This window comes from Curcuma longa, chromosome 4 (genome assembly GCF_044706935.1).
Source record: "Curcuma longa cultivar G26 ecotype Majalengka, Jawa Barat chromosome 4, ITB_CL_G26_1.1, whole genome shotgun sequence".
Lineage (NCBI taxonomy): Eukaryota > Viridiplantae > Streptophyta > Magnoliopsida > Zingiberales > Zingiberaceae > Curcuma > Curcuma longa.
The window spans coordinates 6,942,289-6,965,032 of NC_133864.1; the positions used below are offsets into that span (position 1 = coordinate 6,942,289).

General features: G+C 39.0%; 4 protein-coding genes across 4 annotated transcripts; 1 reads left to right on the forward strand and 3 right to left on the reverse strand.

The window, feature by feature from the left end:
- Window positions 1–69: 69 nt before the first annotated feature.
- LOC141826151 (tyrosine N-monooxygenase-like) lies at window positions 70–1,759 on the reverse strand. The gene is made up of 2 exons (XM_074713399.1): window positions 788–1,759; window positions 70–699 (listed from the first exon to the last, which is right to left on the reverse strand). The coding sequence occupies exons 1-2, from the start codon at window positions 1,757–1,759 to the stop codon at window positions 70–72; spliced, it is 1,602 nt and encodes a 533-aa protein (XP_074569500.1).
- A 3,821-nt stretch (window positions 1,760–5,580) lies between these two features.
- On the reverse strand, window positions 5,581–7,690 carry LOC141826108 (tyrosine N-monooxygenase-like). The gene is made up of 2 exons (XM_074713360.1): window positions 6,722–7,690; window positions 5,581–6,210 (listed from the first exon to the last, which is right to left on the reverse strand). Exons 1-2 carry the CDS (start codon window positions 7,688–7,690, stop codon window positions 5,581–5,583), a joined length of 1,599 nt encoding a protein of 532 aa, XP_074569461.1.
- A 3,223-nt stretch (window positions 7,691–10,913) lies between these two features.
- Window positions 10,914–18,819, reverse strand: LOC141826844 (nonsense-mediated mRNA decay factor SMG7-like). Its single transcript, XM_074714158.1, has 8 exons — window positions 18,729–18,819; window positions 18,149–18,247; window positions 16,952–17,551; window positions 16,733–16,855; window positions 15,890–16,125; window positions 13,922–15,811; window positions 13,655–13,804; window positions 10,914–11,542 (listed from the first exon to the last, which is right to left on the reverse strand). The coding sequence occupies exons 2-6, from the start codon at window positions 18,218–18,220 to the stop codon at window positions 13,939–13,941; spliced, it is 2,904 nt and encodes a 967-aa protein (XP_074570259.1). The 5' UTR covers window positions 18,221–18,247; window positions 18,729–18,819; the 3' UTR covers window positions 10,914–11,542; window positions 13,655–13,804; window positions 13,922–13,938.
- A 178-nt stretch (window positions 18,820–18,997) lies between these two features.
- On the forward strand, window positions 18,998–22,229 carry LOC141828288 (putative carboxylesterase Os04g0669500). Its single transcript, XM_074715688.1, is given in 7 exon segments — window positions 18,998–19,269; window positions 19,640–19,692; window positions 20,452–20,575; window positions 20,669–20,790; window positions 21,539–21,592; window positions 21,594–21,647; window positions 21,764–22,229. Coding segments are annotated over 7 exon segments (759 nt in total). The 5' UTR covers window positions 18,998–19,001; the 3' UTR covers window positions 21,848–22,229.
- Window positions 22,230–22,744: the final 515 nt, after the last annotated feature.

A 22,744-nucleotide genomic window follows, 5' to 3' on the forward strand; every position in this document is an offset into this window, starting at 1 on the left:
TCGTCCTCGTCGTCTTCTTCTTATTCTTCTTTTCTAGGTTAATGAACTTCTTCTTTTGTCTAAATTTGCTCATAGTTTCTCTAACAAATCCGGCAACCGAATCTTTGCGGAAAGCTTTAGAGGTTTGGCCATGAAGAGGCTCATCCTTTCCTCTGAGAAGTCGATGCTGGTCTCGCCGGCGGGTAAGCTCCACTCGAACGCTTGAAGCACCCTTCCGACCAACATGTAGGTCATCATCGTCCCAAGTAGAGCTCCCATGCACTGTCGACGCCCGGTGGTAAACGATATCATTCGGAGACTTGGCTCTGCTAGCTCCACCTCTTGCTGTCCATCCATCAAGTGTCGGTCCGGGTAGAACCGGGTCGGATCATCCCAGACCTTGGGATTGAGCCCAAGTGCAGCTCGACCCAACAACACCATGCTCCCCTTGGGGATGAAGTAGTTGGAAACGACGGCGTCGTCGATGGCGACGTGAGGGAGGTTGAAGGGTGCGGGCGAGTGGAGACGGAGGGCCTCACGAGTGCATGCCTTCACATAGGGGAGTTGAGCAAAGTCGGATTCGACTACTAACCGTTTCTTGCCCACCACCCGATCCAACTCCTCGACGGCTTTTCGCATCATGTCAGGTTGTTCCAGCAAGTGTGCCAACAGCCACTCTGTTGTGTTTGAGGTATTGTCGATACCGGCATACATGAACTCCTGCAATATAATTAATAAAAAAGTAATAATTAATTTTATAAAATGACGATCACATTTAATTTACTATATATATTGTACCACTACTTACTGCGCATTGAGCTTTAATTTCGTCAATGCTGAGCACCGGCTTGCCGGAGTCGTCCTTGAGGGAGATCATGACGTCGAGAAGGTCTTCCACCTCCTTCTTTTCTCCGCTCCTCCACTTCTCGATCCTTTCGTCGATGATCGGATCATGGAGCTTGTAGATGGTGCTCGTCGCCTGCTTGGACATCCTCTGATGGCCTTCCAAATCCAGGCACCTCAGCCATGGCACGAAGTCCGACGGGCAAAAGGAGTAGAGCATCGACAGCATGGTGAACGACGCCTCCACGTGTTCCACCTCCTCCACGCCGGGGCCTTGGTGCGGGCCGCCGGCCCCGAAGTGCCTCGCCCCGAAGATCAGCCGCCTGATCACGTTCCCGCTGTAGTACCTCGTCGCCAGCTGAATGTCGACGACGCCTCCGGCTCCGGATCCGGCCAAGGACAGGTTGCGCACGTATCGAGTGAGGTGGTCGGCCTCCTCGGCCCGCGCCGCCTCCAGCCAGCGCATCCTCGCGTTGCTCAGCACCTCGGACGCGATCACGCGCCGCATCTTCTTCCACTGCGGACCCAGCGGGCTGAAGGCCACCGTGAGGAAGTTGCGGCTGGTGTACTCGGTGAGCACGGTGTGTGGCCGCGACGCGAAGTTGGCGTCGTGCCTCTTGAGAAACTCGCACGCCAGCTCCGGCGAGTTGACGACGATGACGTGGGTGCGCGCCAGTTGTATGCAAGTGATGTCCTTGCCGTTCGCCTTGTCCATGACCCACCGGAAGTGAGGCCGGTGCCGAAGCAACGGGATGAGGCTGCCCACGAGGGGCCAGGGGGTCGGGCCTGGGGGAAGCCGTTTGCCCCGTTGTCGGAGAATCGAGAAGAGATAGACGGCCAAGAGGAGGGCAGCGGCAGCACCGAGGAGTCCGGTGGTGGTGGTGGTGGCGGTGCCATGTGGCTGAGGCCAGATGGAGGAGGTCAAGCTGAACAACATGGTTGACAAAGTTTCAAAGTTTGTAGTATAAAGGCCAAATCACAATTATATTATATTTATAGATGAGTATGCATGTGTATGTATATATATATATATAAAATTTATATTATATTATATTATATTATATTATATATATATGCATGATTTTTAGGTAACTAATGAAGTTCCTTACTCCTTATATATATCCATGCATGATTATTTGGGAATCTAGTAAAGTTCCTTCCTCCTTTCACATAAATAAATAAATAAATAAATATATATATATATATATATATATATATATATATATATATATAGGGAATTTAGTGAAGTTCCTTCCTACTTGTGAGCCATTAATATTAATTGTCTCCTTTGAAACCCTTATTCCTTCTTGTTTTTTTAAAGAAGGCTAATTAAAAAACAAGCTTAAACTTAACCATCAAACTACTGTTAAGATAATAATGTTTAAATGCTCACTAAAGTCATATCACTTAGTGTTAATTATGTCATTCAATCACTATATATAATAATATAAAAATAAATGCAAATTTTTTAAAATTAAACAAGTTTATAAAATTTTGGATTATTAATCAAACATAATAAAAAATTAAACCATGAAAAAAATAAGCAATATATTGTTTAAATAATATATATAAATAATATCCAACTACCCTACTCATCTATATATGGATGACCCATGAACACCTACTGATGTGGTAAATTGATCAATATTTTTAATTTTTTTTAAGTTTAAAATTTAAGATTTAGAGATGAGATTTTATTCAAATCTTATTTTTAATTCTCATGTAAAAGAAATGATAATTTAAAAAATATATATAATTTTAATAAGAGATGTCCATGGGTTAGTCATATATATATAGATGAGTAGGATAATCAGACTTTTATTTAAAACTTTTATTTAGATAACTATGATTAAAGAGTTATTAGTTTATAAAAATTAAATTTAAATCTAACTGAAAAATGTCTGAGTAATTAGTTTAGTGGTCATTGTTATTGGTGTAATAATGCTCCTAAAAGAGTTATGAAGATTATCGGATTTGATCATATTAGTTGGGTGGATGTTTTGCTATATTTGATAATAGATTTAAATTAGATTTGCCTACGGTACTAATATATATCCATCAACAGAGTCTAATTGAATCGAGTTGATTTGGCTCAATAATTTAGAGATTTAATATAAGGACTTGAAGAATAAATAAATAATATTAAATTTTATAATTATGTAATATAATGATATTATGGATAGACTTATCTCATCTAACTAAAGAATATTTAATATTATTATAATATCATATATCTATTCTTCTTCTGCCATGCCATAATATAAATCATTTTAATTTTTAATTATTTCTGAAATAGAATAATTTTTAGAAAAATGTATAGATAATATTTACGTATGTTATAGTCTAATTATAACCTCCCAATTCCCTTGGGTCTCTCTTTTTTTTTTAAAAAAAATGTTGGAATATTATCTATCTACCATTCTAATGGATTGAACTAACAATAGCGTCAGAGATCCAAGGAGCCAAAAAATTCTCATAAGGTGAATTTTAAGACGAAGAACATGCATGGAGCTAGCTAGTGAAGAGTTAGAAGCGAAACCTCGAGGCAAGCGGTGAAGATTTGGAAGATAGACCTTTGAACATGTGAAGTTTTGAAATGTATGAAACTTCGGACAACATCATTGATTTATCTGGGTGAACCCGGCCGGTCGGGCCGTCGCCCTATTCTACGTCCCTTTGCAAGTCGAATACCCTCTAAGGGATCTCCATCCCGCTCAGCTACAATGACTCCTAGATATAGAAGGATCCATGCTGAGCGGGACTTCTCTAATATTCTCAACTTCCAAAAATTCATGATAGGCACAACGCTAACCATAGCGAAACGGCCCACGTCAGAGGTGACAGTACGTGACTAACGGCCTAACCATGCCAAAGGTATGACCCAACTAATGTCGTCCGCTAGTTGACTCGTGGTGTTTCCCTTATGCAATTGTCTACGTGGCTCGCGCAACAACCTATAGGTCCCGCATGGCAGTTCAAGTGGAGATTTTTTTTCATCAGCTCAATCCAGTTTTGACCTAGATAATATGAAGCTTTTAGATCTCATCATCAAGGATAATGAGAGCAATGTGTTTTATTATAAATCGAGCTTTACGACAAGGTGTAAGTAGATCGACGCGAAGTCGAGATCTGTCATGAACAGATTAAATAAAAGTGACCTTACTTAACTAGAAATGGAGTAACCAGCTCAACTGAGAGATAATATTCTACCTGGTGGACTGATCACGAACGAACTGATCTCCGGCCCCAGGTTGCCTTTCTCTTTTTCTCATATGGCTTTCTTTCTTTCTCCCATACCGCAGCGTTCTCTCAACGTCATCGTCCGTCGTCAGCCCTCGGACTACAGCCCGAGTAAGCTCCACCATTGTTAACTAAGGAATTAAGTTAATTATAGATTGTCTCGCAATAACTCGCTTTATAATTTCATTTCCAATGTATTTTCTTTCAAAATATATTATGCAAGGACCTATATATATTAGTAATATTTCAACAACTAAATCGCTGCACTTTTTTATTATAAATAATCTTCTCCTTTTTATTTATTATTTTTTTTAGGAAAGATGCATCTTACATGGACAAAAATCAAATAGATGTTTCTTTTTTACCGAATCGATAAAGAGGCACCTTACTTTAATTTTTTTTTTATCAAAAGGGTATCTCACCCCTCGTACTATTCGGTCCGGTTTAGTTAGTTTGCATATTGATTCACTAAACCGGTTGGGCGGGCGAGCAAGCAGACAGGCAGGGTGGGGATTTAGAGTTTTAGAGTCAGTTGAATGGACGGGAAAATTCCAAAACATTTAGTATTTTATGCTTCTTGAAAAATAAAAGAGCACATTTCAAACCCTCCTTCTTCAAGCTGAGCAAGATAAGATAATTAGATATATCTTCTGTCCTTTTAATAATGAAGATGATCATTGCGTCTATTAGTCATAGAGACCTCAAGAAAGGTGATCAATTTATTCATTATAACACCCTCGGCTTTATAGAAAATTACACTTCTATATATGATAAAACGTATTCAATTATATATTGACTCTATTATAATAAACTTTTGATATGTATTGATTACTAATATCGTTTATGTTTAATTAAGTGTCATTTTTTAAGAGTATGCATGCGCCATACTTTCCCAACTGGCATCTAGGCTTAGCATTTATTTTCACAATAGAGTTTAATATGGTTCAAGTAAATGGTTCAACACAAGTAAAATCGTAAGTATTTATTTATGTTTGATATTTCTGATTGCAATTAGATTTTTAAAAGTTAAAAAAAATTATCTTGTAGGTTAGATTGTGTTTTTGTGTTCAATATTAAAATAGCTACACAATAAACAAGTATTGCTCAAATATTAAAATAGTTATTTTTATTGTATTTCAAATAGGCGTTTTAATTTTTAAAAATATATTTATATTTTTAGGTTAAAATCACAAAAAATTAACATTTCAATAAAATATTTGACCAGTTGATCTAATTTTTTAAAAAAATCAGAGCTTTTCCAAAATTTGCCCTTCGATCTATTTTTTTATTTTTATTTTTCAGGTCTTTAGATTTTACTAAGATCAATTTTGAATGTAGAGGATCTTCGCTTCTGATTCATCTACTAGATATAAATCTAAAACACTACTCATTTATATTTAAATATGAGCTGGTCAAGTTTAAAGGGAAATTACAGTATAGTAGATCACATTTGAGTTCAGGGATCATTGTTTTCTTTTGTCTTTCAGTTTAAAGGGAACTACTTTTGTCTAAATTTGCTCATAGATTCTCTAACAAATCCGGCAATCGAATCTTTGCACAAGCCGTTAGAGGTTTGGCCATGAAGAGGCTCATCCTTTCCTCTGAGAAGTCGATGCTAGTCTCGCCGGCCGGTAAGCTCCACTCGAACGCTTGGAGCACCCTTCCGATCAACATGTAGGTCATCATCGTCCCAAGTAGAGCTCCCATGCACTGTCGACGCCCGGTGGTAAACGATATCATTCGTAGACTCGGCTCTGCTAGCTCCACCTCTTGGTGTCCATCCATCAAGTGTCGGTCCGGGTCGAATCGGGTCGGATCATCCCAGACCTTGGGATTTCGCCCGAGTGTAAATCGACCCAATAACACCATGCTCCCCTTGGGGATGAAGTAGTTGGAAACGACGGCGTCGTCGATGGCGACGTGAGGAAGGTTGAAGGGTGCGACCGGGTGGAGACGGAGGGCCTCACGAGCGCATGCCTTCACGTAGGGGAGTCGAGCAAAGTCGGATTCGACTACTAACCGCTCCTTGCCCACCACCCGATCCAACTCCTCAACGGCTTTTCGCATGACGTCAGGTTGTTCCAGCAACTGTGCCAACAGCCACTCCGCTGTGTTTGAGGGATTGTCCACGGCGGCATAGATTAACTCCTACAAAAAAAAAAAAAGTAATTATTTAATTGTTAAAAAAGAACTTTATAATTATTTTATAAAATATAATTAAATCTGTTATATTTTATGTAATTAAATGTTATGAGCACATAAATAGAAATAGAAGATAAGAATTACAAAAATAAATATATGGATGATAGACAATATAAAAAAAATATTATATGCGCCTTTATGATGCAATCATAATAAGACGATGTCAGTAAAATTAATAAAAGTAAACTAGCTTGTTATTGTAATAAAAAAAACTAAAATTATGATCAAACTAAAATCATGATTCAATATTTTATAGATATAAGCGAAAGAGTTTGTAAAAGTTTCCTATTTTATTTTGGTGTCATAAACAAAATCTTATAATTCCCTAAAAATGATTTCTTCTTTTTTTATTAATAATTCCTGATTAAAGTGCTATAAAATAATTCAAATTTAATTTCCTTTAAAATAATATATTATTCATGATAAATAATAATACGAATATATCGTGAACACTAACCGCGCATTGAGCTTTAATTTCTTCACTGCTGAGAATCGGCTCGCCGGAGTCGTCGGCGAGGGAGATCATGACGTCGAGAAGGTCTTCCACCTCCTTCTTTTCTCCGCTCCTCCACTTCTCGATCCTTTCGTCGATGATCGGATCATGGTACTTGTAGATGGTGCTCGTCGCCTGCTTGGACATCCTCTCGTGGCCTTCCAAATCCAGGCACCTCAGCCACGGCACGAAGTCCGACGGGCAAAAGGCGTAGATCATCGACAGCATCGAGAACGCCGCCTCCACGTGCTCCACCTCCTCCTCGCCAGGGCCCTGGTGCAGGCCGCCGGCCCCGAAGTGCCTCGCCCCGAAGATCATCCGCCTGATCACGTTCCCGCTGTAGTACCTCGTCAGCAGCCGAATGTCGACGAGGCCTCCGGCTCCGGCTCCAGCGGCGCACAGGTTGCGCAGGTACCTAGTGAGGTGGTCGGCCTCCTCGGCCCGCGCTGCCGCCAGCCAGCGCAGCCTCGCGCTGCTCAGCACCTCGGACGCGATCACGCGCCGCATCTTCTTCCACTGCGGGCCCAGCGGGCAGACGACCACTGACAGGAAGTTGCGGCTGGAGTGTTCGGTGGCCACGGTGAGCGGCCGCGATGCGAAGTTGGCGTCGTGCCTCTTGAGGAACTCGCGCGCCAGCTCCGGCGAATTGACGACGACGACGTGGGCGCGCGCCAGGCGTATGCAAGTGATGTCCCTGCCTTCCGCCGCAGCGATGACCCACCGGAAGTGAGGCCGGTGCCGGAGCAACGGGATGAGGCTGCCCACGAGGGGCCACGGGGTCGGGCCTGGGGGCAGCCGTTTGCCCCGTCGCCTGAGAATCCATAAGAGGCAGTTGGCCAAGAGGAAGGCAACGGCAGCGGCAGCGCCGAGGAGTCCGGTGGTGGCAGTGCCATGTGGCTGAGGCCAGATGGAGGACGTGAAGCTGAAAAACATTGTCGACAAAGTTTGTAGTGTAAACGCAAAGTGTAGTGGTAAATCATAATTAATTAATTATATATATATATATAGTTTATATTTTATGCATGATTTTTAGGGAATTAAGTTCCTTCCTCCTTGTGAGCCATTAATGTTGTCTTCTTTGAAATCCTTATCCCTTAAATTTTTTTAGGAAAATCATTGAAACTCTTATTCCTTCTTGTTTTTTTAGGAAAACCCAACCTTCATTTTATTCATTAATTATCCATGCATTATCCATTATATGCAGAAGAATTAAAACACAATTGTATCAATGAATCTAGTGAAGTTCCTTCCTCCTTGTGAGCCATTAATGTTGTCTTTTTGAAATCCTTATCCCTTCGTTTTTTTAGGAAAACCAATGAAACTCTTATTCCCTTTTTTTTTAGGAAAACCCAACCTTCATTTTATCCATTAATTAATTATCCATTATCCATTGTATCGAATTAAATCACAATTGAACCATTAATGTTGTCTCCTTTGAAGACCTTATTCCTTCTTTAGTTTTTTTTTTTAAATCAAAACTTCATCTTATCTTATGCATTATCCATTAATCAGGGTGAACAATATCAGTTCAAAACAAAACCGACTAAATTGATTTAATTGAAACTGAATAAATTAAAATATTTTTGAACCAACCGAACTTTCTAACAAAAATTAAATTGATAAAATATCAAATTTTGATCGAATTAAGTGAATGTTTAAGAACAACCAATGAAATCAAAAAAAAATTTGAGGTCCAAAAGGGAGCGCAGGCTAGCCGTGCCACTTGGCACGATCATGTCTAATGTTCCCGCACTTGACACGATCAGGTCATGTCACTTGATATGACCGTGGTGCGGTTTAGTCTAATTTAGTTGAAAAAAATAATTTATTTAATTTATTCAATTTAACTGAATTAGAAATTTAAAAAATTTAAATTGAATTGAATTATCTAAAATAACTGATATTTTTTTAAAAAATAAATAAATTTCTAAAATAATTAAATCAAACTTTTAAATTCTATCCGTTAATTCGATTTAATCAAACTTTTTATTCACCCCTATTCACAGTATAGAATTAGATTTTCTCACTCCGTTAAATTGCCATTTTGTATTCGAAATTCTATAATATCGATCACATCCAGTAGTCTCTGGTATATAACGGCTGTCATTTAAAAAAAAAAGATTATGAATTATAAGATTAATTAAACTTTCTAAAAAAAATTAAATCATAAAACATAAAAATAAGTAATATATTTTAAACATAATACTTATGTATGAGTAAGGATGCAATCGTGTGACTTGATGATAACATATTAATTAGAGTGGCGAAAATAGCATCTTAAAATACAAATAAAACTTTATAAAACAAATTCAATATGATCTGATGATTTCTCCAGAACCCCACGTCATGCACCGAGCTGATCTGATGATCACATCATCGAGGATGTAGATAGTTGAACTATTTTTATTATATTCCAAATAGGTGGTTTAATTTTTAAAATATATGTATTTTTAGATTAAAATAACAAAAAAAAACATTTCAAGAAATATTTGACTTGTGATCTAATTTTTGTAAAATCAACCAGCTTTTCCAAAAGTTACTCTCCGACTTTTTTTTTATTAATCTTTTCGTCGTGTTCGAGCTAATCCGACCTGAAAAGGCATCTCCTAAGGAGATTTAGGATCTCTTCTTCTAAAAAATGATCGAACTCCTAGCGATTAATCGATATATCGAGCAAAATGTTGAGATTTTTAGGGTATGCCAGTTCCATCAGCAAGGAATCAATTCTCCAAATGCAAGGAAAATCGCCAAGAAATCAAGAGGATGAACAATATAACTCGGCGACCAATTGAAGTATCAAATATCTACACGCATCCCAACATTCATCATACGCTCGACTTAGAATCGACGACATACATGTAAAAACATCGATCATGAACAACGATCTACCTGGAAAAAGATCCCTAGAAGCGACGAAAACTCTAACAAGCATCGTCAGATAGCAGAGCGCACCAGATCCATCACTGGCGGAGGGATCCAAGAATGAGGGCGATGGAGGAGGCAAAAACGGCGACGGCGAGCTGCGGGGAGATGACTCCGGCAGCAGAGGTTGGGGCCGGGGCTGGTGCCTCGTCGGCGAAGGCACAACCAGCGAGGAAGGCGGCGAAGACGAGGGCGGCGAGGCAGATCGCGAGGCTTTTGGCTCCGAAGCCGTCCATTTCTACTTGGACGAGGTCTCGATTAAAAGGGAGGTAGAGGAAGACGGCGGTGGTGGAGACGAAGAGGAAGGCTTCTATTTATACTGGCGAAGAAGGACCAGCCGATTAGCGGAGCGGGTATTGGAAGGAACGAACCCGATCCAACAGCCACCCGTAATTAAGTATTTTACCAAAAACAGATCTTTATAATAATATATTTTTTTCAAATAAAAAGAATTGAAGTCGGGTGCAAGACGCTTCCATTAATACTTAATGATCATCTAATTGCTTGATGATTGAGATCAGAGATCGAAACGTTTGGAGGTTGAGCTTTTGGTGCTCTCGATCGTTCTGCATTTGCAAAGAGCCAAACATAAACAATCTCGTTATGGAAAAAAAATACTCAGATTGAAATCAAGCAGTGGAGGGAAGTTACGTACCGAGAGACTACTCTTCCTTATTCTGTGGAACTGCTTTGTGATTTCGTCCATGAGCTTGGCTCTCTCCTCCGCGCACCTTCTGATGCTCTGCTTCATCGCCTGCGTCTCCTCCTCCAGCTTCTCTAACTTGGAGTGCAACACCTGGAGCAACTCAAACTGGTCTCCCCGCCTTCCGCCGGCGTCGCTTCTGTCGACGTCGGAGGCAGTTGCAGCGCCGGAATTTTGGCCCGTCTCCATATTTGATGTTGCAGAGGTTGGCAAAAGGAGGAGAGGGGAGGAAGACTCTGTTGGAAAGCAGAGGAGGGGGCGGTGGAGGTTTGATGAATGATGATGGCAGGGCTTTACTTATGCTTCAGGCATAAGACACCAGTGAAGAGATGGAGTGAAAGGTGTCAGAATTGCCTGCCGGTGACAAAAATGAGTTCGAGTAGGAGAAACAAACGAGATTAGAGAATATAATGGAGTTCGTTTATTAGAAAGTTAATTGAGCTCAATTGTTTTATTAAGCTTTATGAACAATATCACAAACACAATTATCAAATATGAAGCACAATGGCTAAACAAAATGGAAAGAGCAAATGCTATGAAATATAATGGAATGCCAACAACTAATTGGTCGTGATAAGCAATCAATACCAAGCTCGATGAGATAAAGATATCGCAAATAATAAGTTTCGAGGAGTCAACTAAGAACATCCATGTAATTGTTCTGAGAACATTTGGGAGGATAAATTTAAGCTGATGCTGGTAGTTCCAGGCTTCCGAGTCCAGTATGGATTATAAAGCACACCACACGATTCAAACCACAGCATTTATTACATATAAAATTCAGAATAAACTATCCTCGATTCAACAAGAATAGAAAGAGGCTCCTCCATGTCCTGAAAAGTATCATTATCATACAGCCACCGGTCGGAGATCATTGTGTGCAGCTACAAATTCCTTCATAAGATAGATAACCTTTCCCATCAATGATGTGGGCATCCTTTCGAACAGCTAAAGATCACTTCTGATGAGATGGGTTGAATTACAAGATAGAAGCATAAGATGAAAGATACTAAAGCTTGTGGCTGATTACCACCAACCACCACCAAGGAGGAAAGTCCATGAAGATAAAACATTTGTTCGAAAAGTGTATCACATCAACATGCTTGAGATTTCCCCACAATCGTAATCATTCATCCTCGAGCCTGATCACCAATGCCATTCTGGGAAGGAAAAAAGAGTCGGTGCATTCAAAAGCTTCATTTTTCTCGAGTAAATATGTGATGAAAACACAGAAAGTACCTTGAGCCAGTTATCAAATATTGCTTTCCCTTTCATAATTTAATTTGAAGGAAGTTAATGGCACTTTTCGCTAAGGGTAATTTCCTTTGTCAGTACAGTAGGAATGTGATATTGATGTTCTTTATAAACGCCTTCTGCAGCATCAGTTGGCACTTCATATATGGTGCCTCAGTTTTTTTATGGCCTCTATGTTTCAGGAATTAGCAAAGACCTATGCACCGGTAATCTTGTCATACTGCTGACTACGAAAGCTTATACACAATGTCTAAAATTGCATCCATCTATTTCACATTAAATTTAGCCTAATTTTATCTAGAACAGTGGTTTTTTTCCTTTGGGTAGTCAGACAATGCATTTGTGTCCATTATAAGCCATGTTCATTCCACCTATTTGACATTGACTAGATGAATCTTATCCATATATTTAACCTTATGCAACTATCTCACTAGTAATAATCAAATAAATAAAATCCATTATCTAGTAGTTTCTTTAGCTTTTCCCTCTGTAATAATAGATACAGCCCTTTTAACTATAGAATCTATCATCCAATGTTTCTAATTGTCGTCCATTCAAAATACATTTGCTCAGCGACTATAGGAGAAACTACATGCACTTGTCTCCTAAATAGTCGAATTCACTTTCAGCAACTAAAGAAGAAATACAAGTTGCCAAGAAAACATAGACAAGTTCAGAGATTTGAGTCACATAAAAATAAATAAATCTAAAACTCCCATGGAACATTTAAATATGGGCAGGTTGTTAAATAAAATATATAAACAGGGCATTTATCTGAAAACCCCTCATTTTCAAATTTTTACCTGAATCTAAAACTCCTATGGAACATTTAAATATGGGCAGGTTCTGACATCAAATATAAAGGGGGCATTTATCTGAAAAAGCCTCTCATTTTCAAATTTTTACCTGAACCTTCCCATATCCTTTACCAGATCGTGTCCGATTCACTTCCTCTCTATTACCCTTTTCCCAATTAAAATAGGCACTCTTCAAGTGTAAACTATTTTACAAAGAAGCATGCCCAGTATAACACTTCATTCAAAGGTCTAATTGACTTCAATATGATTCTGTTGATCCAATCGCTCACTGCAATAGTAAAGCATCCCCCAAAAAGTCAGACAACATTAACTATAAATGACACTGTTGATACCGGCAGGGTATCAGAGGAAACCTTCTTGTTGGATGGCTCTGCCTTCATTTTGAAATCTGGTGTTTTCTGAAGCTGTGTGAAGTGTGAACAGAGACTCAGAGAGGAGAGGAGCTTTTGACAGGGTCTTGCAGGACGGCTGGTGTAAGTGAAATGAGTAATTTTGGACATTTCCATCATGATTTCCCTCTTTTATCTTGGTCGAAACAGGATGAAGGACAGTGGGTGGCAGATGTGATCAAGGACGTTGGAAGGCAGATTCGGGGGCTGAGGAAGAGTTGATCTCTGAGCCAGTGAATGAGATTTTATCAGCGAAAATTGGAGCTAATGTGCTTGAATCTGAAAAGGACAGTGCTGATAAAGCTGGGGTTTTGTGGTGGTCTGTCTTTTCAAATACAGATGCTAATGGGGTTCAGATTGTAAGCTGAAATTTGTAGCTCCTAGTGTGCTTGATAGCAAGGTTCAGAAGGAATCTTCAACTGATAAACTGGAAGAGAGTGAGAGATACTGTATATCCTCCTCACTGGTGAGCTACACCAGCCTATCAGGTTGTTAAGGAGATGTGATCTCCTTATGGAGGATGAAAGAAAATTTAGAGGTGTTTATGTTACCTACTGGTTTTCTTCTCTTATGATTTGGGCATGAGGAAAAAAATGAAGAAGGTACTGGATAGTGCACCATGGTATATCCAGGACAGATTACTCTTCCTCAAGCATTAGGATAGAGGCATTAAATTGGAAAAGGTAAACAAATCTATTTCAACGTGACATTGCAGGTCTGCCATGGTTACTTCTTGTTGATTTGAATATTTTCATTTGATAAATTAATTATAAACAAGATAAAAATGAAAAGAAGAAGAACCACTGCCTACCAGATTTAGGTCCACACGGCGCAATGCTTCCATGATCCATGCTCAATATAAAGGTAACAACCTTTACAAATGCAAAGGTAGGACCGACGTCAATTGGCACCAGGTTGCAGAACTTCTTCCAAACTCATCGTAAATGACTTCCATCATTCACTATAATATATAGAAAAATAAATTAGATAAACAGATGAAAGTTCTGAAACAACGATTGTAATTTAGTTCCGAATTTGAATTATTAACTCATAGTTGTTACAAAATCTCAGAAAATACCAGTTAGATCAAAGAGATTATGCTTGATGTTGTTCAGGCACCAGAGTGTTTTGTGGGGTTGATTGCTCAAGTTTATGCCTAGTATGGGCTTTCAGTTGCTCAAAAACCTGAAGATCATGCCCATCAGTTGCCTGTGCCTGTATGCTAGAAACTTGTTTCCCAGGAAATGGAAAACTAGAAGCATCGGTAAAAGCAGTAGTACTGCTCATATTAGCATATGGATACCCATGCGGATTTTGATTAAGTGAGTTCACTGTCCCTATGCTCTTAGAAGATGAAGATTGATGACCATCTAGCCATCTGTAATCGTCAAGCTCAGGCTGCTGTTCCTTCACATAAGAGTTAGCGATTGATTCCTCCTGCTGCTTTGAAGGAATATGGCCAAATCCAGGAGGTGGCCCCAAGTGTCTAACTGGACGACTTACAGGAGTTTTTCTAAGTGATGGTAAGGGTGGAGGTCTCAAAACCCTTCCGTCAGATGCTGCTCCTGAATGCACCAAATTATCAAGTGGGGACGAAAACAAGACCTCTGATGTTTTATATTGACCAGAGTGTGCGCTGCTGGCATTTGGAATGGCAGAAGAACAAACTCCAGGTAAAAATGAATTTCGCTGCAAGTTATTCAAACCTTCTTGCAACATCTGGTTATTCATATATAAATTTCCACTTATATTCATATTTCTTAGTCCATCAGAGAGGGATTCATCTTGCTTTGGAAACCACCTGGAAGTAGAGTTAATATGCTGCAAAGGAAGCTGCATGATAGTATTGGCATATGGATGCAGATTCAAACTCGCATTTGAAACAGCCGAAATTGGAACACCATCAAAAGGAACAGAAAGAGGATGAGTGTGTGCCATCCAATCACCTACAGATGATGCTTGTAGAGGATTGAATATGTCAAAAGTAGTCAATTTTGAAGCATTTACATCTTCGTATTTGTCAGAAACAGTAGGCCTGAAAACAATTTCTTCTTCCTCTTCTTCTCCTTCAACACAAGGTCTTGTCTTAGTTTGTGAAAATCCAGAACTAGATGTATTTGGCATTCTCCCAATATCAACTATTCTCTCAATTGGATCAAATGAACTTGAAAGGGTAGAATCCATAAGGCCTCCAAGCATTGGTGGCTCTTTGCTCATTATGAATTTCTTCAGGCTTGTATCAATATATATTCTCTGCTGATTAACTGAAACAACACCTGCAAGAGCTTTACCAGCGGCTAGAATCCTCCGGACACGAGATAATTTGTCCTTGCCCCCATCACTTCCATAGGCATGTTTCCTTGAAAAATCCAAGATGGTATGTGCTGGTGTCAAGGGTAAGAATCCTCTCAACTCAAAATCCTCCCAGAGGGCAAGCCTATCACCAATTTCACTTTCATACCTATTCATATTGAAAAAGCAATCTTCGTCGCTGTCACCATCAACGGATACAAGACCAGTCTGAATAAGTTTGTTCAATAACGCAACACATTGGCTCCAGAAGAATAATCTTGTAATAGCAAATTTTTCACCAATATCAGAGGCAGCTGCTACGTCTGGATTACACGCCAACCACTCAATGAAAACCAGGACAGATGGCAAAAGACAGCTTGATGCAGCATCATGAAGATCTATGCATCGCTTAAAAATGTGACCAGCAAACTCAAAAATGAATGTAAATGCAATCTGCAGCAACACAGTTCGCTGTAAAACCTCAGCATACGATTGGTTCTCAGACTCTCTTTTCACATTATGTATAGTGAATATCAGAATGGCAATAAGCCTCAGACTGGCTGATGTATTTTCAATAGCATCAAGACCAAAATTAAGATTCTCTTTGGGACCAGAGGACAGAAGCACATTCAGATCATTAATTAATGAAGGAAATACTTCTTCAAAAATTTCCAAGCTGTTAAGTTTAGGAGCCAAGTTATGTAACAACATCAAGAAGTTCAAAAGAAAAGGAATAGTAAGAAAAGTAAAGTACCTTGTTCGCGTGAAAAGGATACCATTAAGGCGAACAAAGCGAGTAGAAAAGGCATTAAGTACTTCTGACTTAGTCATCTCTTTCTCTTTATGGATACTTTCTACTTTGTTATCTTCTTCCAGCAGCTTTTCATTCCCACCTCCACCTCCTCTAGCTTGCCCAGCTGACAGCATAGGAATTTTTCCCATTGAGGTTGTTTTTGAATTGCAAGACAGCTGTGAGTAACTTTGTCGGTTCTAGACAATTGTTAAACAGAAAACAAAAGATTAAAACAAAAGGGACAAATATAGGGAAAAAAGAACAATTAATAACATGTCTTTAACTTCAACATGTGATGGGAAACATTCAGATATCATATGCTTATTATAAAAAAAACTGATATATTTAATAAAGAAAGAAAAAACCCATATCGTTTTCAAAGGATTCTTTAGAAATCTAATTTAGCAATGTGGAACAAAAAGATGGGATTTTCTACCTCCATTACTTCCTCCTTACCTCCTCTGGCATGTCACCTTTTAACATAGTGGCTCAGCCCCAGCATTGGTAGAGATAAAAAGATGAATTCTGATACCATATTAAAGCCCCAAAGAGAATCAATTCAAACTAAAATGCCAATAGACTAAGACAAGGGCCCTCTTAATATTTAAGCATGGTTTAGAAGCATCACTTAGCAATTCAAGACTAAATGAAGGGATCTTTATCTATCATCCCTTTCTCTTTACCTCCAAGAACAAACATGATCTTGATAGTTCATACTTGATACGGATACTCAAAAGAATTAAAATCATAAGACGACAAAGTAGAAGATAGGTACTATAATGGTTATAAGAAGTAAAAGGCTACCTTCTCAAAAGCAACAATCAAGTTATCTCTTGCTGTTGAAAATGGAATATCGACAGCCAGACTTCTGAAGTAGCGGTAGATTGCCAACAGTTCATCACCCGAGTAGGAAGCAAGTATTGCCAGCTAGTACAAATTTATATGAAGCATAAACCCGATGAATTACTCTATGCAAGGATACACCAAGGGTGGTGATAATTGTGAATTAACAATGATCCTAACCTGGTGATGTGGATTACCATGTGAAGGACACATAGAAGTTGCCTGCATATAGTAACTAGCAGCTGCTGCAAAATCACGGCTAACAGAGTCTCCCTCCCCATAAAGTCCTTTGTAACGAGCAAGGTCTCCCAAATATATCAGACAATGGTAACAAGGCATAAGTCCTTTCTTCATCTCAGCCAATTTCTTCTCATCTTTGGTCAAAACATTTTCACTGCCAGTTCCCTCGTTAAAGTAGCTCAAAGGTAGGCCATATTTTGCCCTGATTTTCAATATCAGATCATGGTAAAATCCAGTTGCTTCCATAAGAAAGCTTTTAAAGACAGAACGAATTTTCTTCACTTTATCAGGACGAACCAGGGCCTTCGCACCAGATGTATTAGATCCAGCAGATGCTGCAGCATTAATATGGTGCCTAAACTCTTCGATTCTTTTATAGTGCAGTTGCCAAAGGACATAATCGATATCATGTTTTTCTGAAAAATCATGATCTTCAAGAATTATAGTTTCGTAGTTCTCTCGCATTTGAAACCATGAATTGGGGTCTGAAGGAACTTTTGACTGAGCTGACCTTCGCAATCCATTCTCTAAATCAATATTCTGAATGGAGAGTTTGTAAAGGATATTAATACATATTCAAAGCACATTAATTTGATACGTGCACAATTCAGTAAGGAAATGACATGGCGATATAATGAAGACAACTTGTGTTGTAATTTTGTGAGAATGAAAGACATAATATGTACCCTTATATTTATATAATTCAATGTTCAACTTGAGAAGTCAGATAACCTAACATAAATGGTCACATACAGAGAGGAGAAGGTGCATGAATACAAGACTAGGCTTATGCTTGACGATGTGAATCCAATTTTCCAATGAGGGAAGGGGAGGGGGTGGGGGTATGTGAGGAATCTTATCAAATATACATGATGAGAGGAAACTTCAACAGAGTATTACTTAGGTCAACTGAAGAGCAATAATTACTCATTCAGCAATGTGGAAAATGCTGTAAATTCAATAAAATCATAGATTAATATGTACTGTATATATCAGATCAGCGTACCATTGACTTGTATGCTTCATTCTCAAAAACTATTAAGATTAATAATTGTAGCAGCAGGAGCAAGTGCAATTGCAAAACTGCAACCACGAACAAAACAAGATACAACAAAAAATAAACGTACAAGTTTATACCTTTTTAAGAAGCCGTTGTACAAGCTCCCGAGACGAGGGAGACGATGACGTGTCCATTGGAACAATCATCATCCATCAAATATGCACACTATGTTCTTCCTGCAGCACAAAATTTAGAACACATGCAATTTTAGGCCAAGGATTCTTCAAAGAAGAATTATCTACACCAGTCAACAAAAAGTCCTAATTTTCACATAAAATTACACACACAAAAAGCTTTCGGCATTCATCCCCAATCAAGAATCGGGGACTAGAGACGCGCCCCATTCTGAAGATACCAAATCTACATTCGATGCCCCAATACAGCCCACCGAACCCTAACCCTACATCTGCAAACACGACGCCGAGAAACCCACCAAGACCGAAACTTTCCGCAAAACCAAAACCCCGAAAGGGATTCGAAGCAAGTAAGATCCCATCCGCAAAATCCGGCACGGAAGCGTCCGAACTCGGACGAATTCGCCGGATTCCTCGAGACAGCCAGCGGACGACGTCGTAATCAGCCCAACGGATGGATTCTCGAATTGAAGGACGCGACGGGTCCCCGACCATCGAAATTGAGGGAGAGAAGAAATCGTACCTGACCGCGACCATGACGGCGAGGGAAGAGAAGGGATAGGGAGAGAGCGAAGGGGGAAAGGCCGAGCTGCATCGAGGCGGAGTTGCCATCAAACGAGAGGGAGAGGAGGATGAGACGCCGACCGCCGATATATTATTTATTTATTTGTCATTCAGTTTTTTTTCTCAATTAAATTACTTTCTAATTGGGCCGGCCCAATTACGATCCATACATTCTAACTCAATACGTCATCTGGCTCCGGTCTTTTTCGATGCGTGCATCATCGGACGACTCATGAGCATCCTATCAGTTCCCCTCTTCCTCCGCCCTCTCGCCGTCGCCGCCGTCACCGTCACCGTCGTCTCCCTTCTCTCCTCCCTCCTCAGCCGCCAGATCCCTGCGCCGCCGCAGCTCTCCGCCCGTAGCTTCGTGGTATGGCTCCACGGATTGGGCGACTCCGGCCCCGCCAACGTGCCCATCCGCACTTTCTTCTCTTCCCCCGAGTTCAGTCGCACCGAGTGGTCATTTCCCTCTGCGCCTCGCGCTCCCGTCACCTGCAACAGTATTCCACATCCCTTCTCGATTAGATCTGTTTCTTTCGTGTTGTTTTAGAGCAGATATGGTGTGCGTTTGATCGTTTCGCCGTTCAGTTCTTCATCATTAGTATGTGAATCGTTTGGATAATTTTCATTAACGTAGGATTCTCTAGTCTAGGGTTTGTGCCGTTGGATGTAGTCTCCTATTCGTCTACATAGATGGAAACACGTAAAAGATATGAATTTTTTTGTCTGACTTGGGGAATTTCTAGATGAATTAGCACTCATCTGAGATGTTTTGCTGATGAACTCCAAGATTAATCTAAGTTTCGAACATACAGCAATTAGATTGAATGAAAATTATTCTTACTCTTTTCTGCTTTTTTGCGTTTGCAGATGGAGCAGTCATGCCTTCCTGGTTCGACATTTATGAGATACCCGTGAATGCTGTAAGTGAATATTGAATTTGCAGTAGGATTAAAGTTTACAAGAAATATTAACTGAGGATTGAATTTTACATTTGCATAGGTCCATTAACCATGATTAAAGAACTGCACCTTTTCAGGTTAAACAAATTCCTTTAACTTCATGGTCATTCAATATTTTTGAGGAAAAACTTCTTTATATTAATAATTTATCATCATTGTTGAAGTTAATGGGGGGAAAAAATAGCAGGCTGAAATTCAGAGTCCTTAAGGTGTGAGAGATTGAATTCTTCCTTAATCTTGATGATTTGCCGTAGGCAATTTTTTTGGTTTGGTTTTCTCTTTCAGTTTATGAGATTAATTCATTTGACATTTGAGGTTCTCCGTATACATAATTGCTTCTTTATGTAAGGAATCATGGGTTTAGATATTTATTGCAATGAATGTTTTAATCACAGTGCAAGCGACCTAATATAAGATGTAATGTAGGATTCCTCAGTTTCATTCATGATATTGCATCTGGCTAAGTTGTATTAAAATATAAAGATTGAGTTAGCATAGGTGCACAGTTTATAGGTTAAATTTGCTAGATCAACAAGATTCTTTTCTTCTGCAAAGAAGAAAAGAATCTTGCCCTAGACCATCAGATTTCTTCACCTATTTTTAAAAGCATTTATTAACCAATATACATCTTTGGTATGCAGTACCTTCAACATGGTCCTTTGAATTAATTGACTAATTAGTTTCTTTGATAAATTAAATAATCTGTCGTGTGATAATTAGGCATCTCCCAATGATGAAAATAGTGTCCTTGAAGCAGTCAAGACAGTGCATGCAATTATAGACAAGGAGGTTGCTGCTGGCATACCCACTAAAAACATATTTGTCTGTGGATTTAGTCAAGGAGGTAATGGTGTTGCTAATTATTTGATGGGTTTACTATTATGATTTATGCTGAGAGACCATGGAACTGCTAAGTAGGCTTGCAACTATCATCCAGGTGCTTTGACATTAGCAACTGTATTGCTTTATCCAAAGACTTTGGGTGGTGGTGCAGTATTCAGTGGATGGGTACCTTTTAACTCATCAATAATAGCATCCATTTCCCCTGAAGCCAAAAAGGTTCGTGGACATTGACTTCCTCCTTTGCAATGTTTTTCTTTTAATGTGAACTTGATTAGACATGATTATTGCTTCTTATGGTTGATTTACTTACCTAGGCAAATCATAATTCTCTTGATATTGACAAAATCTACTTGTCATACTAGAGTCCATTTCATGTATCTAGATTATTTCTTGAAGGCTATATGCATCCCAAATATTATGATCTAATATTAAGTCTAAATTGAATGAACAAGCTAATTCTCGTCTCTCTTGAGTCGACCTCTTCCAACAAAGTGGAATCTGGTTAAGATGGTCTCACAAAGCAATTTGTCCTTCCAATATCCATGCCCTACCTAAGAGTATAACAATTTATCAACTCGAATGAAAGCAATTTTCGTTTGAGGGAGGGATTGGGTGTCCTTAAAATAAGTTTTCTGGAAACATCTTCATACCATGTCACAAGTTTGCATCGGATGCTTGTCTTAGGAAATGATATCAAAGTTCAAGTCACAAATTCTATAGTAAGTTGATCTCAAGAAGTAGTAAATGATAGAAGTCAGCAAATGAACAATCTACTAGCAGAATAGATGGCTGATGGCTCACTTCCTGTCAGGAGTGTGTGCTGTAAATTAAATTTGTTGATATTTTGCAGCTCAACCAAGATCACTATGGCCCTTTGTTGTTTTTGTTAATAGTTTAACTTCTAATTCTTGGTAGCTACAGTTTCTTTATGCAACATGAGATCGATTCTCTTGCAATTTTGCAGACGCCTATATTATGGTTCCATGGAATGGTGGACAAAATTGTGCTGTTTGACGCCGGGAAAGTCTGCACCTTCTTTTCTGGAACAGGCTGGTATGCAATGTGAATTCAAGGTAGCTTTTGGCCCTTTCTCTATATTCTCCATTTTTTACTTGGTTGCCATATTTTGAGGTTTTCTTTTCCCGCACTGGAGTTCGTCTAGTTGATCAATTCTGTTTTTGAGCCACAGGCCTATCCTAATCTTGATCATTCTGTCGCCAAAGAAGAGTTACAATACCTCGAGCCATGGATCAGGACTCGGCTGAAAATTTGATGAAATCTCCAACCTGCCTTCATGAAATTGTCACACAAACTTGTAAAGGAATGACGTCTGTTTCCAGCTCACATTGAACAAGGATTAATGCTCAAAGAATGGCAAGGGAAACCACAAAATTGATGGTATGGCACCTGCCTCTAACTTTCTGGGATACTAACCGTAATGTTGCTGAAATGATTTGGAGATATGTTTTTGTTATGCACATATCGTAAAAAAAATTAAATAAAGACAAACTAATCTGATGATGGAAATGATCACTAGAGTCTTAAATGAAGCAAATTCAATGCAATTCTTTGTTGTCCTTTTAAGCTGTGTTTTCTTGGACAGAAAGTTAAAAGAGGGAAGAAAGCAAGAAGTTTCATCATTATTTACATTTTTGTGTCACTTCCTTCCCATCTTTCATTCAAGTAATCAAATTTTTAGCCTTAATATTCATTTCCAGTCCTATTTGTATACTTTTATCTCAATTCTGTATATGCTAACTAAATCTTATTGAAATTCCAAATTGCAAAGATGTATTTTTTTTGTTGTCTTAGCCCTAAAACATTCAAACATAGATGAAAGATTATCTTCCATTTGGGGATATAGATTTAAACTCCAACCTAACCTAGTAGAGAGTCTTACAGATCTAATTTGCTTATTATTAGATAAAGCAAATGGTAAAAAGTTACCTTTGAACAGACTGAACTAGGACCAACTCTTGTTTCATTATGTTGAACCCCACACTCATAATAAAGTTGGCAATACATTATAATCAGGTTGGCCATACGTTAACTAATTGCTCAAATTTTTCTCTGTTCTGGTCTTCATTCGATGCAAACAATAAAGTTGTTTATTTATTTTAAAAAATTAAAGTTATTGGAACTTGAAAGGAGCATTTGAGCTAATCAAATA